Source organism: Gambusia affinis, linkage group LG05 (genome assembly GCF_019740435.1).
Source record: "Gambusia affinis linkage group LG05, SWU_Gaff_1.0, whole genome shotgun sequence".
Classification (NCBI taxonomy): Eukaryota; Metazoa; Chordata; class Actinopteri; order Cyprinodontiformes; family Poeciliidae; genus Gambusia; species Gambusia affinis.
Genome location: NC_057872.1, coordinates 13,575,767 through 13,592,074, shown reverse-complemented (window position 1 = coordinate 13,592,074; position 16,308 = coordinate 13,575,767). Strand labels below are relative to the sequence as shown.

The following is a 16,308-nucleotide window of genomic DNA, read 5'->3' as shown; positions in this document are numbered from 1 at the left end:
TTTTTGTTTTGTGCATTAAAATCCAGCTTTAGTGAAGTGAGTGCTTTAGTGAGTTTTGTTTACGTACTAAGAAACCTCTGAAATACCATTAAAATGCAGTTAATGTTCAACAAGCATGAGAATTCATCTGAATCTATGCCATTTTTTAATTATTTTTTTAAGAGGATCAGGTTAAATAGTTATGCTGTTCTGTCATATAACTGAATCATTAATACATTCCTTAGAACTTTTAGTTGACCAACATCTACATGCCTTGGCATCTGAAGGAGTTATATTCTTTCTTGCGAAATTCCAAATAAACCAATAAACAAATGTGTTGTGCTATAAACAGTCTCCTGTTAAGGTTGATGTCCCTCCAAGAAAACAAAGATATTTTTGCATACAGGCCTTCATAAACCTTCACAGGTTGGCAGTCTTAATCTGGAGGTCAGGCGAGGGCCTGGTGACTCACTCATAAACTCTGTGCTACGCCCAAGAAACCAAAATTCACTTAAATCATTTCTGAGGTTTACTAAAATAGTTAGACCATCTGAGAGAATAAGTTTCTTAACTGCAGTTGGTCTTCTTTGCCGTGCATGATGTCACTAAAATCATTTTATAACCTTACTTATGTTGATACACTTAAAGGAACATCAGTCAAACATTACCGTTTGCTCTATTGCCAGTAAGCTTATGCCAGAGTGGTGTGCATCCTTTACAGTTTTTTCACCCTCAAAGAGCAATGCTGCAGCACACTTTGCCATGATTTACAGCTGGCTGGTTCTAAGTGACAGTTTTATTCCTCGGCTACGGAGGCAATCTTTAAGCAGTACACTTTTCTCCCCATTCATTGTCAAGTTTATCTGAGTCTGAGCTTGTTGCTGCAAATGTTCTGACCACATGAAAGGCAGCTTGATCTGTTATGCCCAATATTGCGTTCCCAACCATTTGCATTTAGATTTACAGCGTTGCATGCTCACAGCGATGAGTTATGCCCATGTGGCTTTTGAAACACTTATAATCAGTATGACACAGTTCTCTTTGAGAATTGTTTGGTGATATCTTGTCAGTTTGACAAAGTGCAGAGATGTGAAGAGCATTTTGCATTTTCTAGTAAAGATAATTGTTGCTTAAATGATCACTTGAATTGACATCTCACACATAAACCTGTTCTTTAGCTGTCAGTAAATGGGAAAAAAAAAAAAAAAAAAAAAACATCACATCCTCTTAAAGCCCAGATCCAACAATTACTCACTCCAGCAGAAAATTTGGGGGATTTCTGTCCTTGGATTAAAAGTTTCCAGTAAAGTTCTCCAGATGCCTGGTAATGACCAAATTATTTGACTCAAGTGTGCTGAAGCATTGATATATCTAGAAGAATGACTGGAATGGCAGATCCCTGCTCTAAGGAAAACACTTGTATCTTGTTAATGCCAACTATGTAAGATTTGCTAATATTTCTATCTCAGGCTGGATGGAGACCATCTGGAAAGGCAACTGTTCATCTCTGTTAGGTGTGTACTTTTCACTTGGCTTCTCCAAACCAAGGATTTGCCATGAAATGGCACTTCCAGGCTCAGACAGGTTTTCCTTCTAATGTTGTCATGACCATTTTCCTTACAGCTGATGAAGAAGAGTAACCCACAGCATGATGCTGCCTTCCCCATTGTATCCATGGGTATGGCATGGAAAACATGGCATCCCCATGCACAGCGTTTGCATGAAATCACCAGAATATCTTTTATGTATACTGTGCCTCCTACATGGCTGGTGCACACTGTTCTTCTTTTGTTTTTTCTACAATGGTTTTTGTCTTGCCACTATATAACAAATGCCAGATTTGTGAAGTGCAAAACTAATGATTGTCTAAAATAAGATTCTTCCTTCTGAAAAGATTTTGTAAATTTTAAACTAAAGAACACAAAAGGTTTTCTTATAGAAAAAACAAAATGATTCGACAATAGTTATGCAACATTTTTACAGTTGCATTGTTACAACCCACTTCTTTTCCATCTTCAACGTGTCAGTGTATGTCGGACAGATGTCTTCCTGTTTCTGGAAGATGCTGGTATGCTCGCCAGATTTCCTGTGCATGTGTTGTGATAAACATTATCAACATGAGATGTGCTTAGCCAGAAATGAGGAACACATTTACTCCAGGTGCAGTTTCTGCGGCAACATGTTTACAGAAAGTCCAAAACTGCTGAATATTGCTGTTACAGAAACCGAGAATGTGGAGTCCACTGTTTTCTTGCGAGGCGCTGAGGTTTGGGTTGTGTGTGGCTGCTATTCTTTCATTCCTTACAGACAGTTTTCCACTAGAGGGAGCCATAGAGTGGGAGCCTTCCATTGGAGGATGGACAACAGGTGTAATTGGATGGACCTGCACACCATGGAGGCTCATTAGCTGGAGGATAAGAGGAGCCATTTGCCAGCCTTTAGGTACCTGGGTGTTCACCTATAGTGTTCACCTATTGACTCAAACCGTCTTGTTTTTGCTGTGTTAAGAAAAATAAGCTACTTTCAAAAAAACTAAGTAAAACAAAAAACCCTTGTTTGCATTTTTACAAAGAGAGAGTTTCTAGACAATTAGGGTTTCATTAGAAAAAACAGTGAGAGAAAACTAGGAATGAGCTGATCAGTTCTCTACTGGGGAAAAGACAGGAATGCACTCAATTCAGAAGCTTGAATTCTTAATCAGCAGGAAAAGATTAGTCTTATTTGTGTTGACATGCACCTAATTATGTTCAGAACATCCTAGGATTCATACATGTTATAGCTAACATGGCATTTGGACATGTTAGCTATAATCAGCTGCAAGATAAAGCATTATTTCATTTCAGTCTATTATTATGATTGGTCAACATTTGAAAGGCTTAAACATGAGCATATATGCATGCATTTATAAAAAGTTACATTTTGGAGGTTGCATATTGTTTTTTTATAACACTAAAGGCTGGATTTATTCTGCAGTGACAATTGGGGTTATATTGCATGACAGAGTAGTAGAGCCACGCTAAGAAACATAAAAAATTAAGAAAATTACCAGAGTAAAGACCTGGCATATTGAAAAATTCAGAAGCTGTCGGCAGCTGTTTCGGCCCTTATCAAGCTGCCTGTCTAGTGTGAAAAATTATGCCAAATAACGGTGTCACAATTTGTGGTGAGTGGTGGTGAGGAAGACACTGAGGACCCAGGTTGGGATGAAGAAGTGATGATTTAATGATGAAAATACAAATCCAGAAAGTCCAGGCAGCACAGATTGAGCAGGAGGCTAGTAGCTCAAATTCTGGTAGCAACTGGTTGCATAATAACTGACAGCAGACAAGACGTCAGACTAGACAGCTTCACACGACTTGACAGGGGGTAGACAGCACAACACGGAGACTCAAAAGACACAGAAACCCAAAATAAACACACAGAAAAACTCAAATCAACACAGAGAAAACCAAATCCTTACAAGCGGATTCTCAGACTAGCAGGCTGTGGGACCAGTGCCGCAAGCTGGATGTGATTCTGGCAAGATAGAATTGACTTTGGAGAAGTTGCTAGCTTGTTCTGGTGGGAATGGCTACAAAAATAATTTGGATGACTGGAACAGCCACAGAGATGTACCGGTGAGAACTTACAGCAGAATGGAAAAATGAACGCCGTCTGCTTGAACTACAAAACAACGGTTGCTATCTGAACTGGCTTCCCTGTGTTGGCTTATGCTGGCTGTCTTTCTCAACTCTCTTGGATGATATGTAAACAAGATGCTCTTACCCACCATGCTTCCCCGGAGACATCTGTGGTTCTGTGGTAGGCTCCAGAAGACCACGCTGATAAACCTTTCCACCATATTAGAGACTGCTGGCTGGGAGAGCTGTGTGGTAAAGTTCACTGTCTTTGCCACACAGCTTCCCTGTCTTTGCATGTATATCCATGCAGACTGCATGGGTATACAAAGCCATATTCCATGGCTATGAGCGCATCCTCCCTGAACTCACCACCTTTGCTGGCCCCCACCTTTATGTTATATTTATGTTGCTTTATATATGCAGAGGTTTCTGTGCAACCCCCCACTGCGCCCTCTTGGACACAGTGGGGGGTATGATTTTTTTCCTTCGTTCTACCTGATGTTGCCACTTCATCTAAGTCTAATGGAAAGGGCAGCGCCTCCCACCACTGCTACAGCTCCAGGCTCCTGTCTTCCTTGCGTTTGTTTGCTTTTCATCTTTCTTTGGATGGGTTGTCTTTCTTTGAATAAGAAACAAGTTTAATTTACGCGTGACCTGATTTGGCTTCCTCAACAGCTGCTCCTTCTTTCAAAGTCACATTGAGAGTAGTCAGCATTTTAAAGTTTTTTTTTTAACTTCATGTGAAGGATTCCTTTTACTTACATGAAAAAAAAATCCACCCTCATTTTATCTTGCGGACCAGTAAAAATGACACTTTACACAAACGTGCCAAATTGATTGACTTTACTCATTTTTTTCCCTGTATATCTGAAGCCTTCAGCTTTACGCCTCAGCCAGAAGCCATTGTTGTCTTGATCCAGGAAACATAATTGCAAACTTTTGTGTACACTCCAGGCTTGTTTCTCTGAGCACAGCCGTGGCCCCAGGACACAACTCCCTGGAGCTGTCCCTCACACACCATAGGGCCCCCAGAGTCACCCTGAAGTTTAAAAGAGATCACAGGATGTCATATTTTGCAGCAAGATATAAACATCTGTTGATGTGCAATAGTGATGTTACCTGACAGGAATCTTTCCCTCCCTCAAGGTATCCAGCGCATATCATATTTTCAGTTATCTGAAAGGGATATGCATTGAAGCAGGTGTCATCACTCAGCAGCGGGACTTCCAGGCACTGCAGCTTGTCTGGGTACCTTGCTGTAAACACACCGAAGTCAGCTCCTTCTCCATCTCATTTTCTTATCTCTTCTCATTTATTGGAAATTACAGAGCAGACAAAGTTTAACTCACAGCCCTCGTCACTGGGGCGAATGTTCCCCCATCCAGATATCCGGCACATCGCTCCAGCACTGCCACAGTCTGATGGAAGCGCTGCAGGACGCACATAGTCGTTCAGAATAGCAGGCTGACTCAGCTTGATCAGCATGATGTCATTGTCCTGCGTGCGGGGATTGTAATCAGGGTGGCGAATGAACGCAGAAGACATGATGTGCTGTTCGGTATGGTCGGGTTCCCAGATGTCATGCTCTCCCAGTCGAACTTCTAAATTTGAGCTGAAAAAGAAACATTTCAGAAAGCCAGTTTAATTTCCGCAGCACTGCTGCCCTTGATTAAAATCACAAGAAAACTGCTTAGGTTTTAAATTATATTTTCAATTAGCGAAAACAAAGTTCAAAGAAGGATTACACTATAAAACAACATTCCAACATTTGGACATTTTGTGGAGCACTGACAGTCAATCCCTCACTAAGAAGTGTAAACAAAACTGGCTGAGTTTGGGATATTTTACAAAAGGAAATGAGCAAAAGATCCCAGAAGACTGTATTCAAACATGATTCTACAAAATATTGATTCAAGAGCACAGTTTTCAGATATAGATTTAAAAAAAAAAAAAAAAAAAGTAAAATCCTGGGTTTGTTTCCCTCTCCATCACAATTATGAGTTGGTTTTGGTTAGTCATATAAAACACAAAACCAATACACAAAATTGTAATGTGAGAAATATTTTGAGTGACTGACACATGTAATTCTACATTTAAAAAATTGTAATGTGAAAAATTATGAAAAACTTCAAGTTGTGTGAACAATTTTGCACAGCACTGTGCATGCAATAAAATGAAAGATGTTCATTATCATGTTGTACCTTGGTTTGCAGTGTGCAGCCGACAGCACCCACTGATCAGACAGCAGGACGCCTCCGCAGTAGTTGTACCCAGTGAAGAGTGACACTTGATAGGGCACAGAGTTTCTCGGGCATTCATATCCTCCAACAATCTTTTCATCATCTTCCAGGCCGGCTGCACGTTACAAATAGGAAACGGTAAATTGCGTCCAGTTGTGATGAGCTTTATTGAGTCAAAGGACTCCAAAGAACTTTGCAATTAATACACACACTGTAGCCTCAGCTACCCAAGGCCAGTCAGACAGAAACAAGGCTACTATTTAGAAAAATCTTGGCCGAAGTCGCAGACAGAGCAGGGGTTCGAACTTAACATCCGAAGGTTTCAGGATAAATCTCTTCTTTCTGAGCAACTGCCTCCCAGAAGTAAAATTACATTTTCCTTTTCACATTTCATTATATAGAAAATGTATTTGCTGGTGTCAATTATAATTTCAAGTTCTAATGCCACCCATTTTCCCCATATAAATGAATATAAAATATACCTGCAACGCCTAAGAAGATCAGGAAAAGAAAGAGCTCCATGCCTCTTTCTGGTTTGTAACTAATGTGGCCTTGCTCTCTTTAAGTTCGGTATTTTAGTCCTCTTATCTTCTCCTTTTAAGCTTTTTTATCACCTCAAAACATATGTTACACTTCCCTAGGTATGCTGAATCTAAAGTAAACCTAAGGAATACGAGCCAAAACAAAGTTTTAAAAGATGTATATGTGCAGGAAAAATCGCTCCGAAAATTTATAAACCTTGTCTAATTTTCTCATTTTTGTACTTTCAGTCAAATATGAGACAGTCAATCCCTATGTTCTGAAGCACAGAGGTCTAAATGTCCTGGTTTTAATAATGTTCACAGTTTTTATGTCCAGCCTGCACACGTAGGACAAAGATTAGCTTTCTGGGAAAACTGGAGGCTGCAAATTGTAAACTTAGTTGTATTGAACAAGTTATGTGAAAAAATGGGAATAAGTTCTCACCTTCAAAGGAATGAGTTTTAACCTTCTTAAAAATGTTTTTTTTTTTTCTGTCCTGCTTCAGAAAAACGTCCCAGAACCCATTTTTAGAGCATTTTCTGATATATTTGGAATTCCTAGGACTTCAGACATCAGGTTTGCTCTCATTAAAATTAAGTAATTTAGCTTATTTCGTGAGGTTTCTGTTTCACCGTGGCCTCACTGAGAAATATTTTGAGTGACTGACAGGCTACAGTTCACCCAGAGCTAGGATGTAATTCTATATTTAGACAACTTTTATTTGTATTAAAATAAAATTCATTGTAAGTACAGATGTATTTTTCATAGCTATACTTTAGAACTTATCTTAAAGAAGAATCATGTTTCCTTTTTTACACCACGTACTTGCCAGCTAAAGGGACACGCATACTTGCAGTTTTTGTGAAAAAAAAAAGACCTTTTTGGTCAGTGAGTGTTTCCAACTTTAAAAGACGTTTAGCAGTAGCTACCCCACATTTTTGTAATTTTGCCTGACAAGACTTTTTAATTGGTTGGAAATTTATATGTGTTTATATGCAATAATGTGGAAAGGATACTATTAATAAATATTCAACACTATTATTTAAATGCCTTTTTAATGTCTCTTTTACAGATAAATTGATTATGGTGTTTCTCTATGGCGTGGGTTTTTAACTATTTTCCAACGCAAACTCTTAGATTGTCAAGATTTTAGATGTCATCTATTCACTTTGATCTTCCAGTGTTTTCATAGATATTTGGTTGGATTGAGGTTTGCCGATTGACTGGACCAATCTAACTAATTTATTTTTAATGCTTTGGAGCCATCTGAGATTTTATTTGTTGTTTTATCTTCAAGCTTTTATCATGAATGTCTCAATGCGCTTCTCCATTCATCCTTCTTGCAATTCTAAAAATTCTGCCACATGTCAAAAAAGCATTTCCACACCAAGATGTTCTCACCTCCAAATGTTCCCGGTGGTACAGTATTTCTGGGGCAATGATCAGACCCAGTTCTCCTCCAAACAGGATATGTATGCTGGTCTCATCTTACCAGACAATATTTACTTAATATTTAATTGGATGCTCCAATTGCTGGTTAAAAGTTTTTTACGTTTTACACTCGTTTACTTTAATTATTCAAAATGTTGAAGCTGAAACTACATTACATTTGCCTGAAGCACTCTACTAATGGGTTTGACTCCTGCAAACTCTGTGATTTTAATGTATAGTCTGAAGCACGGGTGTCAAACTCCAGTGTGTTCTGCAGTTTTTAGATGTGCCACAGGTACAAAACACTGGAATGAAATTGCTTAATTGCCTCCTCCTTGTGTAGATCAGTTCTCCAAAGCCTTAATGACCTAATTATTCTATTCAGGTGGTGCAGCAGAGGCACATCTAAAAGTTGCAGGACACTGGCCCTTGAGGACTGTAGTTTGACACCTGTGGTCTATAGGAAATCAGCAAGTGGCGTCAGAGCGATGCCAAATCACCACTGACTCAGAGCTTCAGAATGAAGATGAAGTGACAGGTATAATGGTCCATTACTCACGTATGAGCATAGCTGTTTATCAACGCCAGACAGGGAATTATTTAAGGATGTTTTGTTGCCAAACCCATATGATTAAACACTTAAGCGCCAAGCATAACACATTCCCATCTAGCACAGGCAGGTTCTCATCCCTTTCATTACTGAGTAGCATTCAGATTATTTGACTCACTCATTTTAAACATGTTTGATTACATTTAAAATACAAAAAAAGCTGAACCATGGCATAAAAATCCAGGTCATCAGGCATGGAAAGTCACATGGAAATGATCAGCTGCTCAGGTCAAAGTGTGCTTCTGTTCTTTTTTGTTGTTGTTGTTGTTGTTGGGGTTGTTTTTTTTTTTTTTACTTTAAGATGGATAAACATTTCAAGCTGAATGTTTTTTCCCCCCAGGACCAACCAAGCCCTTGTGGTTTCCTCCAGTTATGGCCAAAGGTTTTGACACTGACAGATTTTATTTTATTTTTTTTATTTTTCACAAACTGTCTTTTTCCTCTTATCTGTATGTTAGCATTTTCACATTTCAACAAATGCAGACATATATATCTTTTACACCTTAAATGGGGTAATATTTTCACTGTTGTATCTTTGCTCTGTTCACGCAGCCTGTGTTCTGGTCCCATAATCAGGAGAAACAAAGACATCGGTTGGCTCATTTGCGTGGTGAGAGCAAAACAATCTGACAGCTTCCGCTGTAGCAATATTAAATTCAAAAATATAATTCATTTCAATACTGATCTGAAGTTTTTAATGCATTTTGGTCTCTTTGGACCTTATTAGTTGTGTAAATGACTATTTTTAGTTGTTAGTCATCATTTGTAGGTCAGGTAATCAGGGATGGAAAGATGTCAAAGGGATGGAGGATGTCAAAGTCCAAGTAGTTATTACAGATCTGCAGTGTTTATCATTTTCTCTATGCTTCTGGTTTGGTGGTCAATCAAAGTTTAGTCTCAATGGGTGATAAGATTTTTTTTTTCATGGGGTTCCTGCTGACGAAAATAAAAGGAACAAGCAACTGAGTATAGTGCCTTTAAATTTCTGTTCTTCCTTCACTTTCCTTTCGGTTCCTTATCTGATTGTAACTAAAATAAATTGCACCACAAATTAGAGGAACAATTCCACTTTATTTTGGACGCGTGTTCACCACACAATGGACCAACAGCTCAATGAACACCAAAGCCTCCCAGAGACACATCCATGAGTATAAACAAGTAAAGAGGTTTGCTATTCTCAATTAACCATAAAAGCAAATTGCTTAACTAACCATAAATAAACTGAACAAAGTGCAGTCTACATTCTGATGCAAACTCTTGTAAAATGCAGAAAAATGCACAGCTTTATGAATTTTGACAGATGTCTGGCCACGGCCCCTCAATTATTGGGGCTAACTTTGATCAGGCCAGGGTCAGCCACATGCTTTAGCCAATGAGGATGGACGAAACAATAAAGTGTCTCGTGTGTAATTGTAAGGGGCTGTGGTTTGGTGAATAATGAGTAGGTATAATAGCAAGCAGGACTAAGTAATTTCTCACACGTTTTCCTTAATGTCTTGGCGGACAGATCAAACGCAGCAAAAGAAAAACCTTTTTCCTTTTTGCTTTGTGAAGGGAGCGACTAACAGTAGCCTGGCCATTGGCTTCCTGTGCTATCCCAAATAAAATATTGCTTATTGCACGGTCTGCACTTTCTTCCCTTCGCGTGGATTGTCTCTGGTACATTTTCTACCAGGTCAATCAGCAAATGAAGTTGTGAACGATGACGTTGATTCTCTTCGCTATTTCAGAATTGTAGTTTGGCTGTAGTTTTAGCAATGGCAGCCAAAGATGTGAACGCAGCCATTCGGTGAATGTTGGCTTCTGAATATTGAATTAATATTAACACCCAGTTTGTTCGGATTGGCACTTCTTTCTTTACAGCAGATGATGGTTGTTAACAGGACAGGCAATTTCCAGGAAGCTTCATAACGTCGCATTCGCATGTAGCAGGATGAAGCCTGCTTCAGGTTTGAAGACACCTGGCACCTAATCACCTGAGTGGTTGGGAGCATAAAGGCAGACTCCCTCGCCTTCTCTCTTCATGCCTGCATTTGGTTACACTTCAGTTGAATGTCTGTTTGGTTAATTTGCAGTGGTCAAACTCAAAATCCAAAATAGTAAGTAATGTTTCTCTTTCTGTACAAGATCTCAATTTGAGTTGGCTAATTCAAGTTGTTTAAATTCAGAAGCTGCCTGAAGCCTCCTGTTTATACTGGGATCATGTGGCAGTAATTTACCCTTCCCAGTGCAACTTGGCAACATTAAAAGGGTATGTACCTTTATTGCACTGCACCCATACAGTTCACATCACAAAATAACAATTATTTGTACATAGCTTGTATTGACAAGTGGATCCTCCTGCTGTGGGGCCAGAAGGGGCTCTCTGATTGAGGTGGAGTCATCCAGCTCTGGTAGGTGACCATGGTTTTCTCTGCCTTGTGCCATGTTCCCAAAAATCACCTATTGACCTAACTTAATTTCAGGTCCAAAGCTGCTGCAGCTCACTGGAAGCCCTGCTGCTTTGTTTGTGCTTTGTTTTTGCCTCCAGCTTGGCTGGGTGTGACTGCTGTGGTTTTTTAGACCACTTAATCAAACTACTGATTTTAATAACTGGATGTATCAGAGGGTAACCTCATTTTAGCACCCATGTGTAAATTGTAGTTTCTTTCTTTCTGTTTTGTATTTGTTTTTGTTTTAACCCCACCCTTTTGTCTCCAGGCTGGGACCTGAAGGCAGTGGGGGGGCATCCAGAGGGACTGGACCAGTGTGCTGTGCGAGAGACCGGTGTTGGGATTTCTTCACGGATTGAGTGTTTATTCACAAGTGCTTGGGGTGATTTAATTTTGATTTATTAATTTGTTTAGGCCCTGTTCCCACATTTGGATTGCCCTCCCCCCTGCTGGTAGGCCCCAGCACTGCACTCCCTTTCCTATTGCGCTCCTTGAATTTTACTGGTTTTTAAAAAGAGAGAAACAATAAAATTAACTCTTTTTTTTCATTAAAAGAAGTCTTGTTCTCCTTGGGTACGAACCCATCGATGTCCTTTGGCGCAATTCCCAATGTGGCGCTGTGACACCTGCTGGCTACCCTGCTTTGAAGGGCAGAGTAGCAGCTTCACCCACTCGTGCTGCCACACACACATTACATACATTATGGCCAATGTTAGCGATTTGGTCAAATTTAAAAGCTAAACACAAGCCACACATCCAGGAAACAATCATTTCTCAATAAGTACGCCTCATTTTAAAATATATTGTATGTCTTGTTTTATTTATTTTCATGACTGATTGTGTCAAGGAGTGAAATGTAGTTATTCAAAGCTGAATCTGAAATAATTGCAGTTCAGACGCTTAATGCCTGGGAATTAAGTTGGCTCAACTTACCTGACAGAGGCTCTGCATAAGCTTGGTTTTTGGTATGTTTTGCGGTTGTCTTTGAACTCAAAAAGAATACAATGTCAATTTATAGCAAGATTTCTTTATTTCAAATTAGATACTTCTGTTGTTGGAATCCAATATGCAGCATTTTATTTAACTACCCTACAAATATCCCCACCAGCCGCCACTGGTTGTCTGAACTGTATTTATTTTCCTGTTTAAATTTCAGATTTCACCAGGACTGCAGGTAAATTTTCATTACATCCTAGTCCAGAAAGTCTGAGGTCACTGAGCATTCCAGAACGGGACGCATGCGTTTATTAGCAAACAATGTCATTAAAAATGTGCAACAAGCAAAAACAGCCAGTGAGCCAGCAGTGCATTTGGACAAGTCTTTTAGCGTCACATATGGCACCCAAATGCCTCTTTGGATCTGAGGAGCAATCAGGACATGATTGCTGGATGACTAAATTAGACAATAAAAACACCAACAAACTGTTCTGTGACCTAAATCTTCCATATCCTGTCTTATTTTACACTTCCTGTTTGTTTTAATGTGCTTACAAATTAAAAACCTCCTCATATTCAGTCATCTGCAGCCCTGTGCTTGGCATCATCCGATTCCTTAATGTCATTGCTCTAAATAACCTTGGACGAACAGAAAGACCACTGTGTTGCAAATATGTGCGGCTATGTAGCGTCAGGCTTGTTTTCTGTCATAGAGTCCAGACTGATTATGCATATATCTGTTGAGGGGCAACCAGACGTTGCGGTCAAAAGCAGAGACGTATGTAAGGAAGTGGTTTAGGTTATTGAGGTTCAGCTTTTTTCCCTGTGTGTGGTGAACTTCAGGCACACATACACACACATGCACACAAGAAAAGATTGCTAAGCCATGTAAATGAAAGCTGTTGAAACTGGTTTTGACTCAGAAAAACAAAATTCCTGGCTTCTCCACAGCAGGGAGACAGGGGTCTGATTTCCATTCGGAATGCCGCAACAGGATAAACAAACTTTTGGGGGTTTCAGGTTAGAGGAGATTCCCAGTTGCTCCTTTACTAGAAGTTTCAACACAACTTCTTTATATCCAACCTTCTCTCCAACAGGTCAGAGTAGATTTATAAACATTTTAGATTGCTGTAGAGCTGCAAAAAAGGAGATGTTTGCATAAAACTTCAATGACAAATACAGGGCGTGTTAGAGTGATGCAAGGAACAGCACCGTGTCATTACTATTTTAGATTCCCATACACAAAAACACACGCAGACACAAAAAGTCCACACATTCAATTGCGTTTTGTCTCTCAGGTTCCTCACAGCTGTTGCCTCAAACCATTAAAACCCCCAAACTTCTAACCATTGCATATTGGATTCTGCTAAAGCTGAAATTCTCCTATAAAACCTCTGCTGGTTGTTCAACACACCCAAATTGGTATTTGTGTGGTAAGCACATAATTGTACGTTTAGTTGGTAAATCAAGAACGCTGGCAAGCCTCGGGCTCTGAAGGCTTCCCTCAAACTATAGCCTTGAGATGGCTATTAATATCCCCTGCAGACTCTAGCAAAAGAAGAAGAAAAAAAAACTCGGTCTGCCTTTATGATCCGGAGCAACGTTTGAAAAGGGTGCACAGTGTTGGATGTATGTGATCTCATCCAGACTTGCTTCATTAGAAGTTCTCTGTATCGTGCACAATATGTGAATAAACCTGATTGAGTGATTTTATTGAACAATGCTTGGAAATAGTATTTTTTCCACGACAATTTGTTGAGTCACAAGGATCAGTAAAAACAGGATTGGTAGTCTGTACCACAAATGGAGCTACAGTTTAGGAAGAAGAACTGTTTTCTATAGATTGAATGCATTCCTTTGAGACTTGTTGCAAAATGAATCCAGAGGAAGCTTTCTTTTCCCTGGTTTCTTAAAGCCTGAGCAACCAGACAACAGAGAAATTAGTCCACCTACACACAACGGGTGTTGGTCTGAGCGCATGCAGGAACTGAGGGCGTGCAGATAGACATGGGGAGTTTCTCTCACTTATTCTCTCCCGTGTTCATCCCCTTTTTTTCTTCCTCCCCCTCACATCTGGTTTGCTGGCAGGGCTTAGTTCCTGTGAGGGGTGTGTGTAAATAAGCTGGGGACCCAGTTTTGGGGGTAGGTTGCAACCAGCATCTCACACTCTGTGGACCTGGTCGATTTTAGGAACTTAGGTTTGATTTTTCAGTGCCGTGAGAAGATTTTGTAGCTTTATCAACCAATCATTCAATCAGTCAAGTTTATTTGTATTGCATGTTTAAACAACAATGCAGTTCAAAACTTTCTACATCATGAAAACATAAAAACATCGTAAACATATCACACAGTCACAAATTGTGAAACCACTAATTAACATTAAATTTTGTCAAGCCCCATTGTTAAAATCATGAATACATCAAATATGTTGGTCAATGTTCCAGTTATCATGGGTCAAAGGCAACACTAAACAGGTGGGTCCTACCCTGGATTTAAAGGAACTCAGTGTTTCAGCTGTTTTGCAGTTTTCTAGAAGTTTGTTCAGATTTGTGATGCATAGAAGCCTAGTTTTACACATTTCTTTTTCTCCATACCTCTCACATTTAATTTTTTTTCTTCTTTTTCTTCTTCTTTTTTCACTATTTGGCTGTAGAGGAATGATCTGTTCATGTTGCCATCATCTGAGGTGAATGGTCACAAGGGGGAGGTAATCAAAGGTCAGGAGGGGTGCAGTCCTCTGCCATAAATCCGCTCATGGCACTGCGGGCCTCGAGCATGACTGTAAAGGACCTGATATACTTCATGCAAAGTGCCAAAATTAGTTCTCATTGATGTAGATGCATGACAAAATTGTATCATTTTGTTCACAGAGTCGTCCATCTGTCAAAATTTAGATCTGTGCGAAGTGTTTGGCTTTGCGGCCTTGCCCACTCATCATCTCATATTATGAATGCAGACAGGAGAAAGGAATGACCATCTGAGTTATAGCTTAATGATAAAATGCAAAACTAGCAAAAACAGGCAACCAGGAACAAGGCGTGAAGGGGGAGTGGAGAGGACAAGGAACTAATCAGATATAACTGACTGCAGCTGGGAAGGGAGCGAGTGAGAGTAGATGAAAAAATGACAAGCAGCTGGGGAAAGGGATTAAACGGCAAAGTGATTTGAAGGGGCAATATTATTTGTTTTCCAAGCAGAAAGTCATCACAACATCACTCCTTTATTAACCCTTTAACAATGATTTTTCCAGTGTTGCACTTAGAAGCAGCTCCCATAATGAGCTCAGCAGATGCGCTGCTCCACCAGGTGTTTGCTAATTGCTACTCTGGAGGAGCTGAGTAGGGGCGACATGTGGGGAGGGCTTCTCTGTGAGGCAGAAGCTCGGAAACTGCAGCTCTGAGGAGGAGCTGCGTCTTGAAGGCGGGGCTAGGTCCTCCCAGGCGTTTTGTACAGCAGAATGGTTGCCATGGAAATTAAAGGATTTCTCAAACATGCATGAAAGAATCAAGGCAACATTCCGCGTACGTTTTTGGTGAAGTAATAACATTATAACATAATGTAAACCTAAAAAAGAGTCAACTTTACACCAGATCTGCGTGGATGGGGCGAACTGAGGCAGAACCAGTTCGAGACCTTCTAGTGGAGAGGTGCAAAGGCAAAAATAGGAAACTAGAAGAGAACCGAGACAAAATAAATACTAAAACAAAGTAAAACCAACACCTAAAAACGAGAAACCAAACATACAGAAGGAATAAACTAGAACAAGAAGAAAATGCAAAACAAATCCAAAACTCCAATAATAACTGAGCAAACAGAGGGATTAAGCTGGAATAGGGGGAGAGATAATGAAAACAATAAATCTATACAACGCCATTAAAGCAGAAGTTCACAACAGCAAGGGACATGAAACTCAAGCTTACAATCCCCCAGTGAATAAGTGGGTGGTTTCGAAGAAAAGCACAAGAGTCACCATGTGGGAGGAAATTCAAGCAGAAAGACAAATTCAAATGAAGCATTCGATCCATGAAAGGTAGGGCTTCACTCTGGAGACATCAGCCAGATTTGCAGAGTCCTCAGCTCCCACTCCCCCACATTCAGCTTGATGTCATTACACAGCATCACTGGTAGGGTTTTTTTCTATGCAATCAAAGATTATAACACCTGAAACAAGTGCAGGAATTTACCAGACTGGTGTGAAAAAAAATTAAAAAAATGGAAATTGCTACTTGGGAGAATTACTGCTCAGTTTTGCTTCAGGGGATGAATACCTCTTTGTTTTTGGCTTGTTTCTGTAATGATTTTATGGGTGATAAAGCCTCCAGAAACAACCAGACTGTAGAAAGGAATTCATATCCAATTTGACTCCAAGGAACAATATTTTTCTTTGCTGTTTCAACAAGTTAAAAGTACTGCTTCATCTTAAGCTCTATCTAAGGGTTGGGCGCACAACCCTTTGAATGCAGGCTTTTGTCCTCAATGCGGCCGTCACAGGTTCGATTCCCGACCTGTTGATCTTTTCCGCATGTCTTCCCCCTCTC

General features: G+C 39.9%; 1 protein-coding gene across 1 annotated transcript; it reads right to left on the bottom strand.

Annotated features, from left to right (window-relative positions):
- Positions 1 to 3,190: 3,190 nt before the first annotated feature.
- On the bottom strand, positions 3,191 to 6,394 carry LOC122831373 (trypsin-3-like). The gene is made up of 5 exons (XM_044117501.1): positions 6,322 to 6,394; positions 5,801 to 5,954; positions 4,949 to 5,211; positions 4,719 to 4,855; positions 3,191 to 4,638 (listed from the first exon to the last, which is right to left on the bottom strand). The coding sequence occupies exons 1-5, from the start codon at positions 6,359 to 6,361 to the stop codon at positions 4,489 to 4,491; spliced, it is 744 nt and encodes a 247-aa protein (XP_043973436.1). The 5' UTR covers positions 6,362 to 6,394; the 3' UTR covers positions 3,191 to 4,488.
- Positions 6,395 to 16,308: the final 9,914 nt, after the last annotated feature.

What these genes read in the sequence shown, in the direction of transcription:
- LOC122831373 (XM_044117501.1), bottom strand. Translation starts at nt 6,361, where the DNA reads ATGGAGCTCTTTCTTTTCCTGATCTTCTTAGGCGTTGCAG. An exon ending in GCTGCACACTGCAAACCAAG is followed by an intron (nt 5,212 to 5,800) that starts GTACAACATGAT and finishes TTTCTTTTTCAG; the next exon opens with CTCAAATTTAGAAGTTCGAC. An exon ending in GAGGGAAAGATTCCTGTCAG is followed by an intron (nt 4,639 to 4,718) that starts GTAACATCACTA and finishes TTTAAACTTCAG; the next exon opens with GGTGACTCTGGGGGCCCTAT.